A 19,169-nucleotide genomic window follows, 5' to 3' on the forward strand; every position below is an offset into this window, starting at 1 on the left:
AACGTTGAAGTCTGTCAGTTGTATAATGCATGTGAATAGTACCAAATCTATAAAAGGTTAAATAAAAAAATAAAAAATAAAAAAAACAGTCAAATCCATATTAAACCCTGCGGCTAGTGACGACACTTTGATGTCTTAAGACATGAAACGATTGATCTGTGTGAGAAACCGAACAGTATTTATATAATGTTTTACCTCTAATACACCACTATGTCCAACAGCCTTCAGCGAGCGTAAGTGAGGTCAACGTACAATGATCTGGCATAGAGATACGAGCGAGAGATCACTTACGGTGCTTGCGTAAACTACACCATATTGTGACTTGTACATTGACCTCACACACAGGAAGTGATCATGCGCTGATGGACATAGGGGAGTATTAGAGATATATATATAAATACTGTTTGGTTTCTCACGCAAACCAATCGTTTTGTGTCTTGACATCAATGTGTCTGCTGGGTTTAATACGGATTTGTATGTGCAGTTTTTTTTTTTTTTAACTCTCACAGCTCTCTTACTCTCGTGTTGCCATTCACATGCATTATACGACTGACAGACTGCAACATTTGGAGTTAAAAATCTTCATTTGTGGGTGAACTATCCCTTTAAGCTGTACTAGAGAAGACCTGCTTTAGTTACGTGTCGTTGCCATGTCGAAGAGAAAATCCCCACACCCCAGTTCTTAAACCTATTTTTTGGGGGGATTTCCTAAGGTGGACAAACTTATGAACTAGTGGTTAAAAGGTATTATTTTATCTGTGAGTTGCACATTTAATGAGTACAATGGCGGATATGCACAAAAGCTTATCATTTTGAACAATTTCCATTTTGCCATTTTGTACAACCAGTTGTTTATGGATCACAGCCTTTTATTGTTTGTTGTCTTTTGTATTGCTGGAGCTTCAATAATGTAAAATATGTGAGATAATGCTTTAAAAAAAAAGGGGGAAAAAGCATGGAGACACACAAACACACACAAAAAACAAGACTGAAAACTGGCATAATAGGACCCCTTTAAATTGCAGCTTGTATTGTGAAGCTGCAGAAGTGGCATCTGGCTTTCTTAGTGACACACAATCTGTTATTCTTATGTTGCATATTATTATGTTTTGAATATTTAAGAACCGTGTACCAAGTTTTAAATAGAAAAGACATTTCAGATCAGCTAAATCATTAGAAAGAGCTTCTTCTTTCACACTCGCCTTTTTCTTCCTGTGCAGTTGCATGTTGACTGCTCTCAGGCATTTGAAACTGTGTAAAATATGGATTCTGCTTTTAAGCAGAGAATAAAAGACGTTTACTGGTGTAAAGAAAAGCTCGATTTCACCTCAGCTCCATGGGCTTCAGAATGACACAGCGATAATAATTAAATCCATTTCCTCAAGGCTGCGGAAGAAGATCCCAAGAGACCAAAAAGTCTTGACTCGGATACACACGATATTTAAAGTGCTGGTATTTTAAGCGCACGCTCCCCCAGGGCTGCTGGAGCAGCTGATGGCGATGTTCTTGTGTTCGTTTCCATCAGACGGTTAACTGGCGTTTCATGCAAAGTGAGAGTGATTGAAATTGCTTCTGACTTCCCCTCATTTGAATTGTACAAACTGAGACAGTCCACCTCTAAATCTGTCTTGCTGCTTAAACTTCATGACCTCAATCTGCTGTGAGCTCTCGGCCTAAATGTGCAAACTGCAGCAGGGCCATAATTCAGAGCTGTTGATAGCATCAGTCCTGTCCTTGAAGCCTTCGTGCATTGAGGCCATTGTAAATGAACTCTTCTGATCTTTGACATGCAGTGTAACTGTAACCCATCCACACTTCTGGGCTATTATGGATTAAGCCATCACCAATCATTTAGTTTTTGACTTTTATTGCCTCCCTTGATTAAGGGTGGTTTTGCATCCAGCTTGTGACGCACGATACCTTCAACCCTGGGGCTGAGGGGCCAAGGTGGTGTAAACTCCGGAAGGTTACGCGCTCTGTGTCATTAAATCCTTTCTCCCGTCAAGTTCCTCTCTGGAGTGTCAGCGATTGGCTTTCAGCACCACGGACAGAGACATTCATCAGTGCAGGGCTGAAGTGGTGGCAGAACCGTGAGCTGTAGATCATGTCCCATCAGGCCACAGGCTGACAGCTCATTTTGAAGGCCCAGCTGATAGGGGGGGCGGCGCTATGACAGGCTGCATATCCATCAGGCTTCCCGTGACCCGTCCGTGCACTCTCCATCATGGTTTGGCACGGTGTGCAACTCCAAGTCGTAAAGAACTGTTTTAGCATGGTCCAGTCCTAAATATGCCCCTCATTTTAATTGAGGTTTATGGGGCTGCGGTTAACATGGCTATTAATAACCATTGATGGACTAAGACCTTCAAAATGCATTGGAGACAAAAGGAGACTGTGTTCTGGAAGGAACTCAGGATGTTGACTCAAGTAAAAGTAACTGTCGCTTCAAGACGATGCACGTTCACTTGGCATACAGTATATTTAAAAAATGTGTTTTAAATAATGTACTGCTACTACTAATAATAATTAGGGATGTGCCAAAGCCAAGTACTATGTTTGGAAAGGAAATTAGGCGTTCTACGGAGGAAAAAATATATTTCAATGCTTTGCATTCTCTTGCAATTATATTGTTGGCTAATTATGTTGCATATAATGTGCATTCATCAGGGCAGTATGTAGAGCATTTTGAATGCACGCTGTATTTTTAAAAATTTCACTTGCAATTCACGTTCACGTTGTGTGTGTGTGTGTGTGTGTGTGTGTATAATATATATGAATATATAATTTAATATTAGTAAATTGCCTATTTGATAATAAAAAACGTAGTTGATAACGCTGACTGATTGTTTTGCACTAATCCATAATGATATTTGTCTTGTCAATAAACTTGTCAGTTTATTATAGTGCTTTTTAATGTCTCTTCAGTTATTTCGGTCGCAGCATATGACTGAACTAGAGTGAGAAACTACTGTGATGTCGAAAATTAAAAAGTCAACAATTTCTTATGGTATATTAAAAGTTAGTTAAAAAAAAAGGAAAAAAAAGGCTACATAACTTGACTTTTCACCTGAAGAAAATCAAAAGTGAGACTGCAGTCTCCAGTGTAATACATTTTATTGTTTAAAAAAGATGGTTGTCAGAGCCGCTACACTTCATACCAAAGTAATTTGGTCCCCAGGTGTGTACTTAAAACTACCAGTGAAGACCATACTTTGAGATGATGACAGGTCTTCTCTTAACCACCATTTATGTTTTTGTCTTTAATAACATTTCAGAGAGGGGAGGGGAGGGATTTTAATACCTCAGCTGGCCAGTGTTTGGCCTCAAATCATGACAATGGAAAAATGCTATAAAACAGCAGCCTGAACTTTATTAGTACATTTCATCTCGGGAAAAAGTAGACTCTGCAAGCGCCAGGAAATGAAACGCTCTATGAACCTCTCACAGTATGTGCCTGAATTAAAAGAGTGAGCATTAGCCTGCACTTATGGGAGGTTCAGAGATCAAGGTTAAATAATATCACAATTACACAAAAGAACATTATTGGGGAAAGATTTTTTCCACCCAGAATGGTGTAGTTTACCAAATATCAGCAGGGGGTTAACTGAAAAAACCTAACCATCCAAACACTGAGCCCATGAAATAGGCAGTCCTCAAGGGTCTTATTTTTAGCAGCTCTGATGGACAAATGCTTACTTGTTCACTATAATCAAATGAATATCTAGGACAGAAAATAAATATGTATATTTAGTCATCATTTGTTTTACAACCATTTAGTTTACCATTTATTTAGAATTAGTTAGTCTATTTTTAACATGTATGAAAGTCCGGCTACATTAGCTCATTATCAGTACCGGAACAATGGCAGCTGTTCATATTATGTGCACGTTGTATGTAAGCGATGTCCCATATACAGTTTGAGGTGCATGTGTGATGCAGAAGATGCCTGTGCTGGAAGACGATGCATGCTTTCACTGGATAGACTTTGAATACTTTGAAAGAAATCATACACTCTAAAAAGTGCTGGGTTAAAAACAACCCAAGTTGGGGGTGAAAATGGACAAACCCAGAAATTGGGTTGTTTGAACCCAGTAAATGGACCCATCCAAACAACCCAATTTCTGGGTTTCTCCATTTTCAACTCCACTTGGGTTGTTTTTAACCCAGCACTTTTTAGAGTGTATGATTTCTTTCAAAATATTGCATGAGGACTATTTGAAAAGTTGAATTCTATTTGAAAGTTTGCATGAGGGCTCTGTACACACACACACACACACACACACACACACACACACACACACACACACACACACACACACACACACACACACACACACACACACACACACACACACACACACACACACACACACACACACACACACACACACACACACACACACACACACACACACACACACACACACACACACACACACACACACACTAATGGATTTCAATTGACGAGAGCCAGAAGAGCTCAAAATCCCCTGCCTGCTCTATAACTTTACCAACTTACCCCCGATCCCAATGCTTAACTAACTGCTGTCATATTGTTTCAATCCTCGTGATGTAATGTGTATTAGGGCTGGGTGATATAGTAATTTTCTCAAAATTTTTCATTGTTTTGACAATATTTGGCATAATGTAAATCATGAACGAAGCCTATTTTAAAAGCGTCTTCCTTAAAAAAATAAAAATAAAAAAAACTTTCAGGAATCAGGAATTTTTGTTGTATTTTATTTTTTAAACTCTGCACAATGTTTAATGCAGGATGTTAAAGGGATAGTTCACCCATAAACAAAAATTAGCCCATGATTTACTCACCCTCAAGCCATCCTGGGTGTATATGACATTCTTTTTTCAGACTAATAACATTTATTTTTAAGTTATTTAAAAAAAAGTTCTGGCTCCTCCAAAGTTTATAATGGCAGTGAATTTCCGTTTTGGAAGTCCATAAAACTTCCCTAAAATTGCTTCTATCCATCATATAACTGCTCCATATGGCTCCAGGGGGTTAACAAAGGCCTTCTGAAGCAAAGCTATGTGTTTGTGTAAGAAAAATATTCATTTATTCTGCCAAATCTGGAAAAAAGGTAGCAGGTGTGCAGTGTCGTCAATGGTAAGCTTTTCGAACTGAGAGAGGCACAGGCGCTACACTTTTTTCGTAAGTTGAATACAGAAGGAGATCTGGTGGAACCTAGATCATTTATAAAGTTTTAAATATGGATATTTTTCTTACACAAAAACATTGCTTCGCTTCAGAAGGCCTTTATTAACCCCCCCGGAGCCGTGTGGAGCAGTTATATGAAAAACAGAAATTCATTGCCATTATAAAGCTTTGAAGAGCCAATACATTTTTAATATAACACCGATTGCATTCGTCTGAAAGAAGAATGACATATACACCTAGGATGACTTGAGGGTGAATAAATCATGGATCATTTTGGTGAACTTACCCTTTAAATAAATAATAATAATATTAAACATAAACATTTTTTTTAAACAGTGTAAAACATTATTGTTACTAAATAAACAAGAAATAATTATATTTAATAATTTTCTTTGAATATGTATGAATCCCCTAAAGGGACAAAGAAATGTTTTTTTTTTAAATTATTTGGCTTTTGCATTCTCCCGCAAAGAACACAAAGGTTTTTGTAAATGCAAATTTTGTATTGAAATGCAGAGCCTGCATTGAACATTTTTGAATTATGACATGAATGTATCAATGTATTAATGTATCATTGAATAGTTTATTTGAAATAGACCAATGAGATGAAATAAGTTGCTAACTATTTCTTAGTCACCAATAAATAAATAAATATTCTCAACACAAGGTGCAAAAAGGAAAGACTGGGAAATGATTGTAACAACCCATTTTTAGGAAAGCAAAATTCACATTAATGATAATTTTATTCAGTATATTGTAAATATTTGATATATCACCCAGTCCTACTGTGTATTTAGCTTCTCCTTCTTTTTCTTCTGTATATCAAGCTATTATATGTGTTGTGTTCTGCTAATCTTGTTACTGTTGTTGCTTATTATTATAACCATGTTGTTGTCATTTATACTTTGTCTCTTTTCTTTGCATATTTCTCTCATTGTGTTGAATTAGTTCTGTTGCTTTGAGCGCTCTCTCCCTTTCTAACCCTGCGTTCATTTTGTTATGGCCCGACCGCAGTCCAGGATGACGCTGCCCCAGGTACCCAGGAGTACATTATGTTGCGGCAGGATTCCATCCATTCTGCGGATATAAGGGGTAAAGGCTCTCCTTTTCGTGCTAAGTGTCACGAAATCTTCTGCTGCCCACTGAAGCAAGTCGTCCTCAAAGATAACTCAGAGCCCGAAGGTTTGTGTGCAACACATCCATGTTTTTCTTTACTTTGCTAATGCTTGTGTATTTTTTTAATTTAAGTTTCATTTGAACTTACTTTTAGTTTTTGCCTTATCTTAAAAGCATCTGGCTTGTGTGTCTTGTAGAAACAGCTTGAAGCCTGTTATATTGAATGCCTTAAGGACACACTCTCTTTTTTTCTGTGTGTGTGTGTGTGTGTGTGTGTGTGTGTGTGTGTGTGTGTGTGTGTGTGTGTGTGTGTGTGTGTGTGTGTGTGTGTGTGTGTGTGTGTGTGTGTGTGTGTGTGTGTCTCTGGGCTGGGTCATGGTCATGGTCCTTCAGATCCGTATTCACCAATGATTGCCTGATCATTGATGATGTCACTCCACCTGATCTGAAGCTTCACACTTTTATTTTAAAACAGGGCTCAACACTAAATTTAAAAAAAGGATTTTTAGAAGCACAGCCAAAAATGTAGACGTGCATTCAGATTGTGTTGACTGTAATGTTTATGTGCCACTGACTGTGCTAAATACATATGCACAAATCTTCAGGTAAAAACATAGTATGGTTTACTATAGAATTGTGATAGGGCTGCACAATATAACGTTTTAGCATCAATATCATGATGTGCGCATCCGCGATATTTAGGATGTGTGATTTCTAGTGTCGTAGTTGATCTGAACGGGTCAGCTGCTCCCCGGTTCAGAACGCATGTGATTTGCCGATTAATTGCAAAATGTAACCATCATAGAGTGCAAATCTATGCATGTTTTTTTAAGTCAAGTCAGGCTCGCACGCTGTTTTCTGTGAGCACACACAAAGCTACGCAGACAGCATGTGAGCGCCAAATTCAGGTTTCTTTCTCTTTCTTTTGAGCTTAGAAATGCTGTTTCAGCGAGTGTCCTCATTAACACAGTCGGTTATGTTTTGCAAACAATTGAGAAAGAAAATGGATGCGTGTTGGGCATTCGTCTTAAAGGGACAGCAGCCTAATGTATCCACAGCTGTTTGTGTCACCAATGGTGATCAAACAACAAAAGACAAAAAAAAAGAAAATTACTTGTAGCTTTAACAAATATAAATTGAATTATATTTAATTTATACATTGAAGACAATGAACATTTGATTATTACATTTCTGTACCTGAATACTGTTAGATTTACCAGAAAAAACATAAAGCACTGCTTATTTCAATATCTTCAGTATCTTTCTTTTATTGTATTTATCTATGCTTTCTATGCTTATCTATGCACTCCCTATTCACCCCCCTATACAAAATCACCCAAATTATTCTCTTCAAATAGAGGAATTCAAATCATCTTGTGAAATTTCACATTTATTGCAGAAAAACAAAATATTGCAGCTTTTCCTATATCGTGCAGCCCTAATATATAATATAAATATATTGTAAATTCTTTGTAAATTGTGTGAGTGTGAGTGTGAGTGTGAGTGTGAGTGTGAGTGTGAGTGTGAGTGAGTGAGTGTGTGAGTGTGTGAGTGTGTGAGTGTGTGAGTGTGTGAGTGTGTGAGTGTGTGAGTGTGTGAGTGTGTGAGTGTGTGAGTGTGTGAGTGTGTGAGTGTGTGAGTGAGTGAGTGAGTGAGTGAGTGAGTGAGTGAGTGTGAGAGAGTGAGTGTGTAAGTGTGTAAGTGTGTAAGTGTGAGAGAGTGAGTGAGTGAGTGAGTGAGTGAGTGTGAGTGAGTGTGAGTGAGTGTGAGTGAGAGTGAGAGTGAGAGTGAGAGTGAGAGTGTGAGTGAGAGTGAGAGTGAGAGTGAGAGTGTGAGTGAGAGTGAGAGTGTGAGTGAGAGTGAGAGTGTGAGTGAGAGTGAGAGTGAGAGTGAGAGTGTGAGTGAGAGTGAGAGTGAGAGTGAGAGTGTGAGTGAGAGTGAGAGTGAGAGTGTGAGTGTGAGTGTGAGTGTGAGTGTGAGTGTGAGTGTGAGTGTGAGTGTGAGTGTGAGTGTGAGTGTGAGAGTGAGTGTGAGAGTGAGAGTGAGAGTGAGAGTGAGAGTGAGTGAGTGCGTGAGTGCGTGCGTGAGTGCGTGAGTGCGAGAGTTAGTGAGTGTGAGAGTGAGTGAATGAGTCAGTCAGTCAGTGAATTAATGAGCCCTTTTGGAATACAGCTCATCTCTTTCTCCCTTTGGAATCTATATAAATCATTATTCTTCTCTTCTTTTTTGCCCTGCACCCATTTTCAGACATCCCCTTCCCCACATCAGGTCCACATGTTTCTACATTAGATGAATATCTATTTAACTGCTGCCTATCGGTATCTCAAATTATAGTTTTTTTGCTTTCAAAGGGACCTGAACTCTGTCTCTTCATCCCTCTTTCCCATGTGTCCGACGTGCTGGGTTTTTATGGGGTCCTGCATGAAGCGGAATGCTGTATTGTCTTTATGTTGGGGGTGTTTTGGAAATCTTGTAGAGTGATAAGATTGTCCAAACAATGTATTTGTAAAAGTGTTTTTCTTTTCAGACTCTCAGATCACTGGGTAAGCCATCAGCAGTCACCTCAAGGCTAAATAAATAAAGCTAAACACACAAAAGCGCTCATCTCCACCGCTGTGCTGGATGACATATGAATTGTTCACGCATCACTAGAATGCAGATCTAGATTGATGGATAATTTAGTTGTCATAGATACAGCATCATTGCTGCTGACAAACATGTGCCTAATCAATTATTCAGTAATGGTTTGTATTCACGGCCATTACTACCTAATTTCTGTGTGGTATAGAGTTGTAGAGAGTCTCTAAAGAGCAAGAGTGAGTTGGGCAGGGGGAATATTTTTGTGTCTGTTTGTGGTAAATTTTTATCTATCTGGATCATGCTGCAAACAAAAGGACACGAGTGAAAAAAGTGAAGGGAGAAAGCTTATACAGAGACAGACTGGAGTACTGCAGATCTATTATTCAGTCTGACTGAAGCTATGCTTGGACGTGACTGAATTTGCAAAGAAAGTCATGGGTTTCTTATGAAATGTGTTCATAAGCACCGTGTCATGAAAGGTTAAGGGATAGTTCACCTTGAAATTAGTCTTTATTTATGTTCCAAATGACTTTGTTCCATAGTGGGTCACAAAAGGAGATGTTTGGCAGAAAGTTCACCCTGCTTTTTTTCTATACAATGAACGTGAAGGTAGACAGAGATTGTCAATCATCTAAAATGTTACCAGAAGCACCATAGATATACTAAAAGTTGTACATATGTAAAAACGCCTAGCAATTTGCCATCTATTAAATCTTACATCGTAACTTAAATGGGGTCTGTTTCATACAGAAAGCTATCATGTTTCTTCAGATGATGTGAAATATAGTGCACATGTAGTGTAAACTAGTTTTAGGATACTTTTTTTGGAGCTGCAAAGAACCTTTTCACTTTATGGAAAAGAGCAGCGTGAACAATCTGCTGAACCTTTCCTTTTGTACCAGCAAAAAAAGAAAGTCAGAGGTTTAGAATAACATATGTAAGGAAACGAAGGATATCTGAACCATAGTTTAGGAGGAAGACATGCTGTTCTGTGATCAGATTGAGAGTTACAGAGACTCAGTTAGTTTGGATCGGTTTCAGTGATATATGGGGCAATGGGGGCAGGTGCTGTTGCCGATTTCTTACACCACTTCCCTGATCAGAATCAGGACAAATATTACTGCCCCCCCCCCCCCCCCCCCCTCCACCCCAACACACACACACACACACACACACATTAGATGGAGACTTAGATATGCAGTGGAGTCTATAATCGAATCCCATGTGCACTGTCGCTCTTTCTCTTCAACTTCTCTCTTTCCCCTGTTCTGTTACACTGCTTGCCCTCAACATCCTTTATCTCTTTTACGCTCTCTTGACATCTCCAAATTCATCCCCCAATCAAGAACTGCCTGATTTCTGTCTGTTCTCTATCCTAACCTCTTTCTTTGTCCCCATTTCTTCTTTTCTGTGTCTTTTTCATCCTTACAGTGAAATGTGTCCCAAGGGCTTTTTTTCTCCGTTTATTTCGTCAATAGCTGAGAACAAGTTGTTCTTTTGGTATTTATCCTCAAAAGCACATACTCAAACCTAATGTAAATTTACTTGCGCTATCATTTAAAAGTCTGGTGTCAGATAGATTGTTTTAATGTTTTTTAAAGAAGTCTACCCAAAGCTGCAGAAACTGTATTTGAAATTGAAAATTTGTATTACATTATAAATGCCACTTTTGGTCAATTTAATGTGCATTTTTTTTTAAAAATTATTAATGACTTCAAACTTACTAAAACTTAAATTGTTTTTACGCTTAAAATAGTCTCTCGCGATTGGTGGAAGTTGGTGGCAGACCCGATTAATCAATAATGAGAATCATAGTCAATGATTTTCATTATCGATTTTATCAACTAGTTGTTGCAGTCCTATATAGATTATGCAACATGACTGCGAAGCAGTGCACAAAGCAAGGTCCATAAAGACATGGATGAGCAAGTTTGGGAGGATCTTGACTGGCCTGCACAGAGTCCTGACCTCACCCAGATAGTACACCTTTGGGATGAATTAGAGCAGAGAATGTGAGCCAGTGCCTCCCCTTGCTTCTAGAATAATGGTCACAAATTCCCATAAATACATTCCTATACCTTGTGAAAAGTCTTCCCAGAAGAGTTGAAGCTGTTATAGATGCAAAGGGTGGGACAATTCAATTTTAAACCCTATACAGCTTAAAAATGGGATGTCATCTGCATGTAAAGGCAGGTGTCCCAAAACTTTTGGCAGTATAGTGTATGTCATAGCACCCACCCCTATAAGAGACTGTTAACCAGTCTAGCAAGTGCTGTCCTTTGTTGTGATGCCATCTATATAGTTTCCATCAAACACAACAATATTACAGTTAAATAATGGCTACGTCCATAGCCCTGCTTAGCAGAATAAAAAAAAAAAACGATGGCTGGCTTGCTTGTTTCACAAACAGTGTGTATCAGTTTAAGCACTTGGCACCTTCACCCACTCTCCCTCCTGTGTAAGCGCCATCAGCGGGACTGGTGAGCTCTGAAATGACAGCACGGCTGACCCCCCTTTCTCATTTCAGCCGCTCCTCTCAAACGGCATGACTCAACACTGTTATCACTAACAACACAAAGTCTAGCTGGACTCTAATGGTGGCGTTTTTGTTTGTTGTTTGTTTCCACATTTAGTTTCATCACGCTTGCAGGATCAGGCTGGAGCTATTTATGCAAATGTTTTTGAGAAAGCATGAATAAGTCATGGTTATGATAATGAATGTGAGCTGGGGGTATTCAGATGGGTGGAGCAGAGTGAAGGACCTTCTGCGCTGTATTTTTTTGTGTATTTTATATTTTTTTGCTTTTATACTCACATTTACAGACAGCAGAGTTGTATTTCTTGATTGTATGTGGTCCCTAAGGATGTGCTTTGAGAGAGTAGATAGATGTGAGTTAGTGCAGCTGATTTGGCTGGTCATTTTGGGTAGCACTACTGCCGTCGTCCTGCTCCAAGACACACAGCCAGCCTTTTAACTGTTGTGAAATGCCACCAGTGTGATAGAGGGGCTCCAGTGTGCCAAGCTCCTGTCTTATTCAATTGAGCTAGGTTAATAGTGATGTCACATCCCTTCCCACTTCAGAGCTACAGCGGCCCCCTAAAGTTTTGGGATGTTTTAGTTGCACTTAATTTTTAAGTTGACACTGCATTTTGTCATTTCATTAGACAACATAACGTCAGACCAGGTTTTTAGCGAAAAGGTTGCATGTGCATTTTATTTGTATTTATTTTTGTTTTTGTTTTATTTTTATTTGTATAGTTGATTAATTTGCCCCGCCCACCCCGCCCCCAATTTACTCAACTTCCAATTCAGTAATTAAGCATTGCAGAAACATATTAACAGTCAGATTTACTAAACAGGGCAAATTAGTGTAAGAGTGCAATTACAAAAAGGCACAGATGGGAGTGGAAAGTTAAAAGAAAGTGTATGTAAGATTATGGCCAAAACTGGTACTGAAATCACTTTTAAATTACTGTAGAGCGGTGTATCCCCTCTCCCTCTCCCCCCTGACTTGAGGTTGCCAGATAGGCTGCAGGATCAGCAGAAACGTTTGTAGCTGCAGCTGTGGTAACTAGAGCAGATCTGGCCACCCGGATGCTGAAACACTACTGACTTTGTGATCGGACTACTGTAGTAGTATTTGAAATGAACATGATTTCTTAATATCTAGAGACATATCAGGGCCATTTTATGATGAATTGAAATACATTTCTTATATACAGTTCCTTTAAAGAGCACAAATGAAAGAAAACAGATGAAGCCGGATTATTTCCATTATGACCAACGCAATTTACCTAGAGTAACGCAAATTAGTATCTGGTTAGACATGCTTTTTTGGGGGGACGGTAAATAATGGGCACAATAGCAGTAAATTGACCAGCGCAAGGTAAATCACCTTGCATGATTCATTTAATACTCTCCTCCTATACATTTTGCATCTAAGGGAAACTTCTTCAAATGCAAATGCAATAACGTCCTTCACATAAATAAACCTGTCCACGCCTTAACTTTTCACTCTATGTATTTAGTTAATCCTATCAGTAGTTTTTTAACAAAAAAGATAACTCTATGGATAACTCATTGGAGAGACACTCCTGCAAGAGCCAAATTACCTTTAACAGTGAACCGTAATAATCACAATCCTGAATCACACCTCTCTTTAAAATGTTCCTGAACCATTAAACCACCGTTTCCCCCTACTGATTCAGAGCTTCTGCAGCTCCCCTCTTTTACACACTTCTCCACACAGCTTCACAGACCTCCTGTTGCTCTTTAGGAGTCAAAGCAAGAGCAAACCTGCCAACCCAAATCTCACCTGCTGTCACTTTAGTTTATTCAGTCTAATCCAGAAACACACCGTGGTAGATTTTTACTTAAAACTCTTAAGTAAAGTTTCAGTCACTGCTAAAGACTTGGTCTGTATGTACATTAAATGTTTAAACAACATTTAGGTCTGTAAGCTATTTGCGCTATATATATATATATATATATATATATATATATATATATATATATATATATATATATATATATATATATATATATATATATATATATATATATATACATGTATGTATGTATGTATGTGTGTATATATATATATATATATATATATATATATATATATATATACATGTATGTATGTATGTATGTGTGTGTATATATATATATATATATATATATATATGACATATGACAGCTTACTGCACATACATATTGTTGAGAATACATGTTTCTTTGGGATCTGGCACATTTCTTAAGGAGTTTTTACATAAGACTTGTTTGTGAACATAATAGAACTGAATGCTTTGGTCTCGCAATGTGCTGAACTATTTTTAACTTCACACTCTGACTCAAATGCACATGATCTAGATTTAGCTGTTTTTTGTGTTTTGATATTTTTATCAGCTGCGATTAATGGGAGAACTAGGAGTGCCACAAAATGATGGAATCAACTTAAATTTCTACTAAAATAAAAATGCATTACTTTTCTAATGTACAAATAAATGGTTTGTAGTTAAATGTAACAATAATACATTGATAAATCATTTTTAATGCAACATTTAATTAGCATTTTTATAAAGCATTTTCATTGTAAGAAGTTCAAAGGAACAATTAATGACGTTTTGACTGAAAGTAATTTGTAAATGCTTTATAAAATGGTTTAGATATTTATTAATTTATTATAAATTTTAACCATTTATGCATTTTTTTTTTATTCAATAGCAACTTGCATTGCATTGAAGTTATTAATCTTTTTTTCCTTTTTTTTATCAGTTCATATGCAATACTAGGAATTGAGCCTATGAATGTGGCATTACCAGCACCATGCTATAATGTTTGAGCTACAATAATAATTAACATTTTTATTTAAGATAAAATATATTGATATTGATATCGATAACCTAGTTGACTTTACTAAACAGATTGCTGACTGAATAGTCAACTAGTCAAACTGTGAGCCATTCAGTCTCAATGAACCCAGATGAAGCTCTGATGCACTGAGGTCAAAATGTTGTGTATGATAAAGAACAGTAAAATATGTGAATGGGAGTAAGAGAGCAAGAGGGGATTGGCTCGCTCAAGCTTTCACTCCTGCCTAACTCCCCCTCTTTCCCTTAAACACTTCCTTTAACGCACACGCTTGGTCTTTTCCTCTCGCCCACACTAGTGTGTTCCAGATGCCTGTTTAGACGGTTAGTCATGAGTCATCTCCCCACATGCTCTGACCTATTCTCCTCTTTCATCAACCTGTTTCACACCTCTTCAATCCCTCACGCTCCTGGAGAGGTGAACTGAGAGGTGTACAGTAGGTAACTTCTCTCCTCCGCTCCCTCGCTGAACAGATCCACAAAAACTAAAGCTACGGGATGTTGTAGTAGTGCTTTGCCTAGTCGTGGAAATATTCCATCCTGTCAGAGTGGAAATCAATAGGTGAGCACTCTACATCTCCATTTAAAGTCATTTGTGCTGTTGCCTAAGTTGTGCCACTTTATGGATTGGTGATGCCCCCAATTTTGTTGAAATGTTTACTTTGGAAATGGCCGGAAAGCTTCATTTTCTGTCTTTTGCAATAGTACGAATGTCAAGAGCGGTGATAGTTAAATCCTAAGCACTCGTTCTGTGATATGGTCCTGTCCCGCGGGCCAGTGGGACACAATGGAATAGCACAATTACATAAGACTCTGGAGCGTCTTCTCCCAAAGGGCTTCTGGCAGGCTAGAGCCTTGTCTGCACTGATTTACACAGACACCCAATTTGGAGCATCGTCTTTGCTGCCAACCCTGGTGAAGGATCTGAGAGTTTTGGGCTGGATTGAAGCGGCAGGATTAATGTCTGCCAGCACAACTCTCTCTTCCTCACCCACCAGCATATCAACATATAGACAGCGATGTTCAGTCATTTATGGAATCTTTATTTGTCAGAATACCAGAATGTTTTTTTTTTCTTTCTACAATGTGGTACAGTTGATCAGGCACATCAATGTATTAGAGTGATAATCCCACTAGAGCGACCTTGGGTTAAGTGCCTTGCTCAAAGGCAATGGTGAATACTCAGAGCTTGCACCTTGTGGAGACTCAACCTCTTCATACCACACCACTAAAGAAAGATCACATATCTAGTATTCAATATAATGTAACATTTATTTACGATACATATAATTTTCATGTTGTTATGACCATTACATGGCTAATGTAACAATCCTATACTGCTTTATCTAAATTAATTTAAAAAACAAAACACTACAAACAAAAATCACTCAATTTAAATTCTACAAGTGAATTTAAGCATCATAACATGACAATGTAGAAAAATGGATGTTAATTTTGCAGCTTACTAAAAGTTTCAATTTTTAATTTTAAGTAAGCATTAGATGAAGGCAAAAGTGATTTTAATGTAAAAATAGGGTAAATGACCATGAACAATTATTGACCAACATGAATAAAATAATAATAATAATTTAAAAAAATCATCAAAATATTATAATTTTGACCAATACATTTACACTGTAAAACCGAACGCTCAAAATAATTAATTGGTTTGAGTAGGAAACACTTAAACACATTAGTTCAATTAAGTGAATCTTTAGCACTTTTTTTCTTTCAAGTTCACAGAACTGATATATTTTAAGTTAAGGAACATTTAAATGTTTTGAGTTTTATGAAATTATTTTAATTCAGAAAAACTTTTTAGCTGAAACTGGGCTGGGATTTCTATTTCCCAGCATGCTTTGCCCGTGACACAAAATGGAGAGTAAATGCTAAAATTGTTATATAATGCTTTGTGTGCAAGATTAATGTTAAGTGGGAGATTTAGTGGTGATTGAATATTTTGTTTTGCTAATGTAGAAGAGTTTCTGTTACGGTTTTTGAGAGTTACTATCATGGTGACAAGTGGTGCATGCAGCTTGGTTTGAGAGTTTGGTTTGATGTTTAAAGGTCCCGTTTTTCGTGTGTTTTTGAAGCTTTGATTATGTTTACAGTGTGTAATATAACATGAGTGCATGTCTCGCGTGTAAAAAAACAGTATTTTTCACACAATTTACTTATCTGTACAGCGCTGTTTTCTCTGTCCTAAAAACGGTCTGATGATTTCCTTGTTCTATGAAGTCCCTCCTTCAGAAACACGTAACGAGTTCTGATTGGGCCAGCGCTTCCCGTGTTGTGATTGGACAGCAGCTTAGCGCACTTTGCCCGGAAAGGTCCCGCCTCTTACCATAACGGGGAGATGCAAGCGCTGAATGCGCTCTTCTCCACGTGGGAGAGCAACAAGACCACGCCCCATGTACTTCATGAGGGTTTGTCAACAAACGGTTCTAGTGACGTCATTCAAGCAAGGAAGTGCAGAGGTGTAGTCCAAAGCGGCCGTTCTCTGTAGGCTTTGAAAGGAAACTTCTGTTAAATAAAATATCTCGCTTGGCATTGAACTTTGAGCTTTATAATTTTACAGGTATTATTTATGCTCTAACAGCAACATTTCACACTAACTAAAGTTTGAAAGATGGGATCGCGAAGAACAGGACCTTTAATGCTTTATATTGCTGCACTCATTAAACAAGTTGTATACCATGCTATTGTTAACATGTTAACAATTGAGAATTAGCTTGTTATAGCTAGCTAAGTTTATTTTAACAAAAATGTTCACATTAAGGGTTACATGAAAATCTGTAAGTTAAATGTACTTTAACATTTTAATTGTTCTTAACTTGAAATGTTTAAGGATATAAATAAAATACATAAATATATTCTGCTTGCTTAAAATGTGAATTTCTTAACTTTTAAGTTTTGCCATCTTATTCAGGTTTACAGTTATATAAAGTTTGAGGGTACGATTTTGTAAGTTTCTTTTGCCTCGCACAGCTGCATTTATTTGAACAAAAATGCAGTCAAGTAGTAATTATGTAAAATGTTACTGAAATTTAAAATATATTTTTTCTTTAATATATTTTAAATTGTAATTAATTCCTGAGATGGCAAAGTCTGGCATTACTACAAACCGAAGTGAGATATTTAATGATAAACAGCCCTATCTACAGTATATGTTGGTTAGATACCGAAGCTAATACTGTTTTGAAAAGGATGTTTGACTTTATCTCCTAGACATAAATTGTTTTGTGTTTTTCTGTTTTCAGAGCGCTCTAAGCAGTCTGCACCTGAACATAGCACCATTACCTCTCTGTGATGTTGTGTATGCACTGCTGTAGGTTTAAGCAAAAGGCTCAATGGGCCAGTAATGTCTTTACAGAGAGGATGAGATTCAGTGTATTCAACCACTCCAGGCGAGAAGCTATTTATAGCTAATCCTAATGTGACAGGGAAGAGGGGCTAAAACACTGTTCTGGGACAGACATTCAGGATAGATGCAGGGAAAACAGGATGAAAAGAGACCATTGCAAAGCATGTTTAGTACATGTGTGCTAGGAGGATACTGACCTACTATCCTGAACCACGCTGTCTCAATGGGCATTGTGACTTGTTTACTTGTTTACTTAAAGTGCAGTTGATGTGATGTGTTGCCTTAAATATTTATTGTTCTGGGCCTTTTTTGTTGGGGTTCGACAGACATCCTGTTCAGATATGTGATGAATTACTTAAGGATGGATTACATAAGGGGGCATTTGGACTCTGGGAGAGGGTACATTTGTCACCAATACTAAATGCAACTGTACTAAAATGATTGGTTGTGTTTATCATTGCTTTCTGAGTTATTCACAGCTGGTAGACACACACTCAGAAAAAAAGGTACAGTGCTGTCACTGGGGAGGTACCCTAAGGTACAAAAGTGAAAAGGCAAATCTTTGTACCTTACTCACCCCTAAATGGTACATATTAGTACCTTAAAAGTAAATCAGTAAATATCAGTACTTTAAGAGTGCGTATAAGTACCTTAAAGGTACATAGTGACAGCAATGTACCTTTTTTCTGACAGTGCATGCATAACTATAAAACATAACAAATGTTAATTAAATATTTACACAGCATTCAACCCTTAATTTAATGAACAAAACAATAATAATTACTGATTAAACTATACAAAATATTAGCGATCTCACACGACTACTGCTAGTACATGTGACTCAGTGTCGCCGATAAATGATCAACAATATTAAGATCCCAAAGAAACCAAATCAAAAGGCTTGTGGATGTATAATTTGAGGTGCATTTATTTTTTTATTAAAAGTTCACATATGTAAAAACAAAAAAAAACAAAAAAATCTGTAAAATATCCAAAAACCACTAGGCCAGTGTTATATATTTTGTGCAGTTGCATACTTACAATATCCCATGTTTCTAACTATTTGTAAATTGTGAGGAGAATTGCTATTTTAAAGGGTTAATTCACCCCAAAATGAAATTGATGTCATTAATGACTCACCCTAATGTCGTTCCACACCCGTAAGACCTCTGTTCATCTTCAGAACACAGTTTAAGATATTTTAAATTTAGTCCGAGAGCTTTACTGTTCCTTCAATGAAAGTGTAGGCACACTATACTGTCCATGTTTAGAAAGTTAATAAAAACATCATCAAAGTAGTCCATATGTGACATCAGTTAGTTCATTAGAATCTCTGGAAGCATCGAAAATACATTTTGATCCAAAAATAACAAAAACTACAACTTTATTCAACATTGTCTTCTCTTCCGGGTTTGTTTTCAATCCTCAAATAAAGATTAGAATGGTTATGAATCACGTATTGATTCATAATTCGGATCACGTGTCAAAATGCCAAACTGCTGAAATCACGTGACATTGTTGATCCAAATCTGAATGATTTATTTTTTGGGATGAACTAACCCT

General features: G+C 37.4%; 1 protein-coding gene across 4 annotated transcripts in view; it reads left to right on the forward strand.

Annotated features, from left to right (window-relative positions):
- fgf13a (fibroblast growth factor 13a) overlaps positions 1-19,169 on the forward strand; it is a 163,353-nt gene that overhangs the window by 73,276 nt on the left and 70,908 nt on the right. For 3 of the 4 annotated variants that reach the window (XM_067457625.1, XM_067457623.1, XM_067457624.1), the window contains exon 3: positions 6,188-6,355. The exons of the other annotated variant lie outside the window; for it this stretch is intronic. In XM_067457625.1, coding sequence (XP_067313726.1) covers positions 6,188-6,355 — 168 coding nt within the window. The remainder of the gene's footprint in view (positions 1-6,187; positions 6,356-19,169) is intronic. 4 annotated transcript variants of the gene reach the window in all.

The sequence above is a fragment of the Pseudorasbora parva genome, chromosome 11 (genome assembly GCF_024679245.1).
Source record: "Pseudorasbora parva isolate DD20220531a chromosome 11, ASM2467924v1, whole genome shotgun sequence".
In the NCBI taxonomy this organism is placed as follows: domain Eukaryota; kingdom Metazoa; phylum Chordata; class Actinopteri; order Cypriniformes; family Gobionidae; genus Pseudorasbora; species Pseudorasbora parva.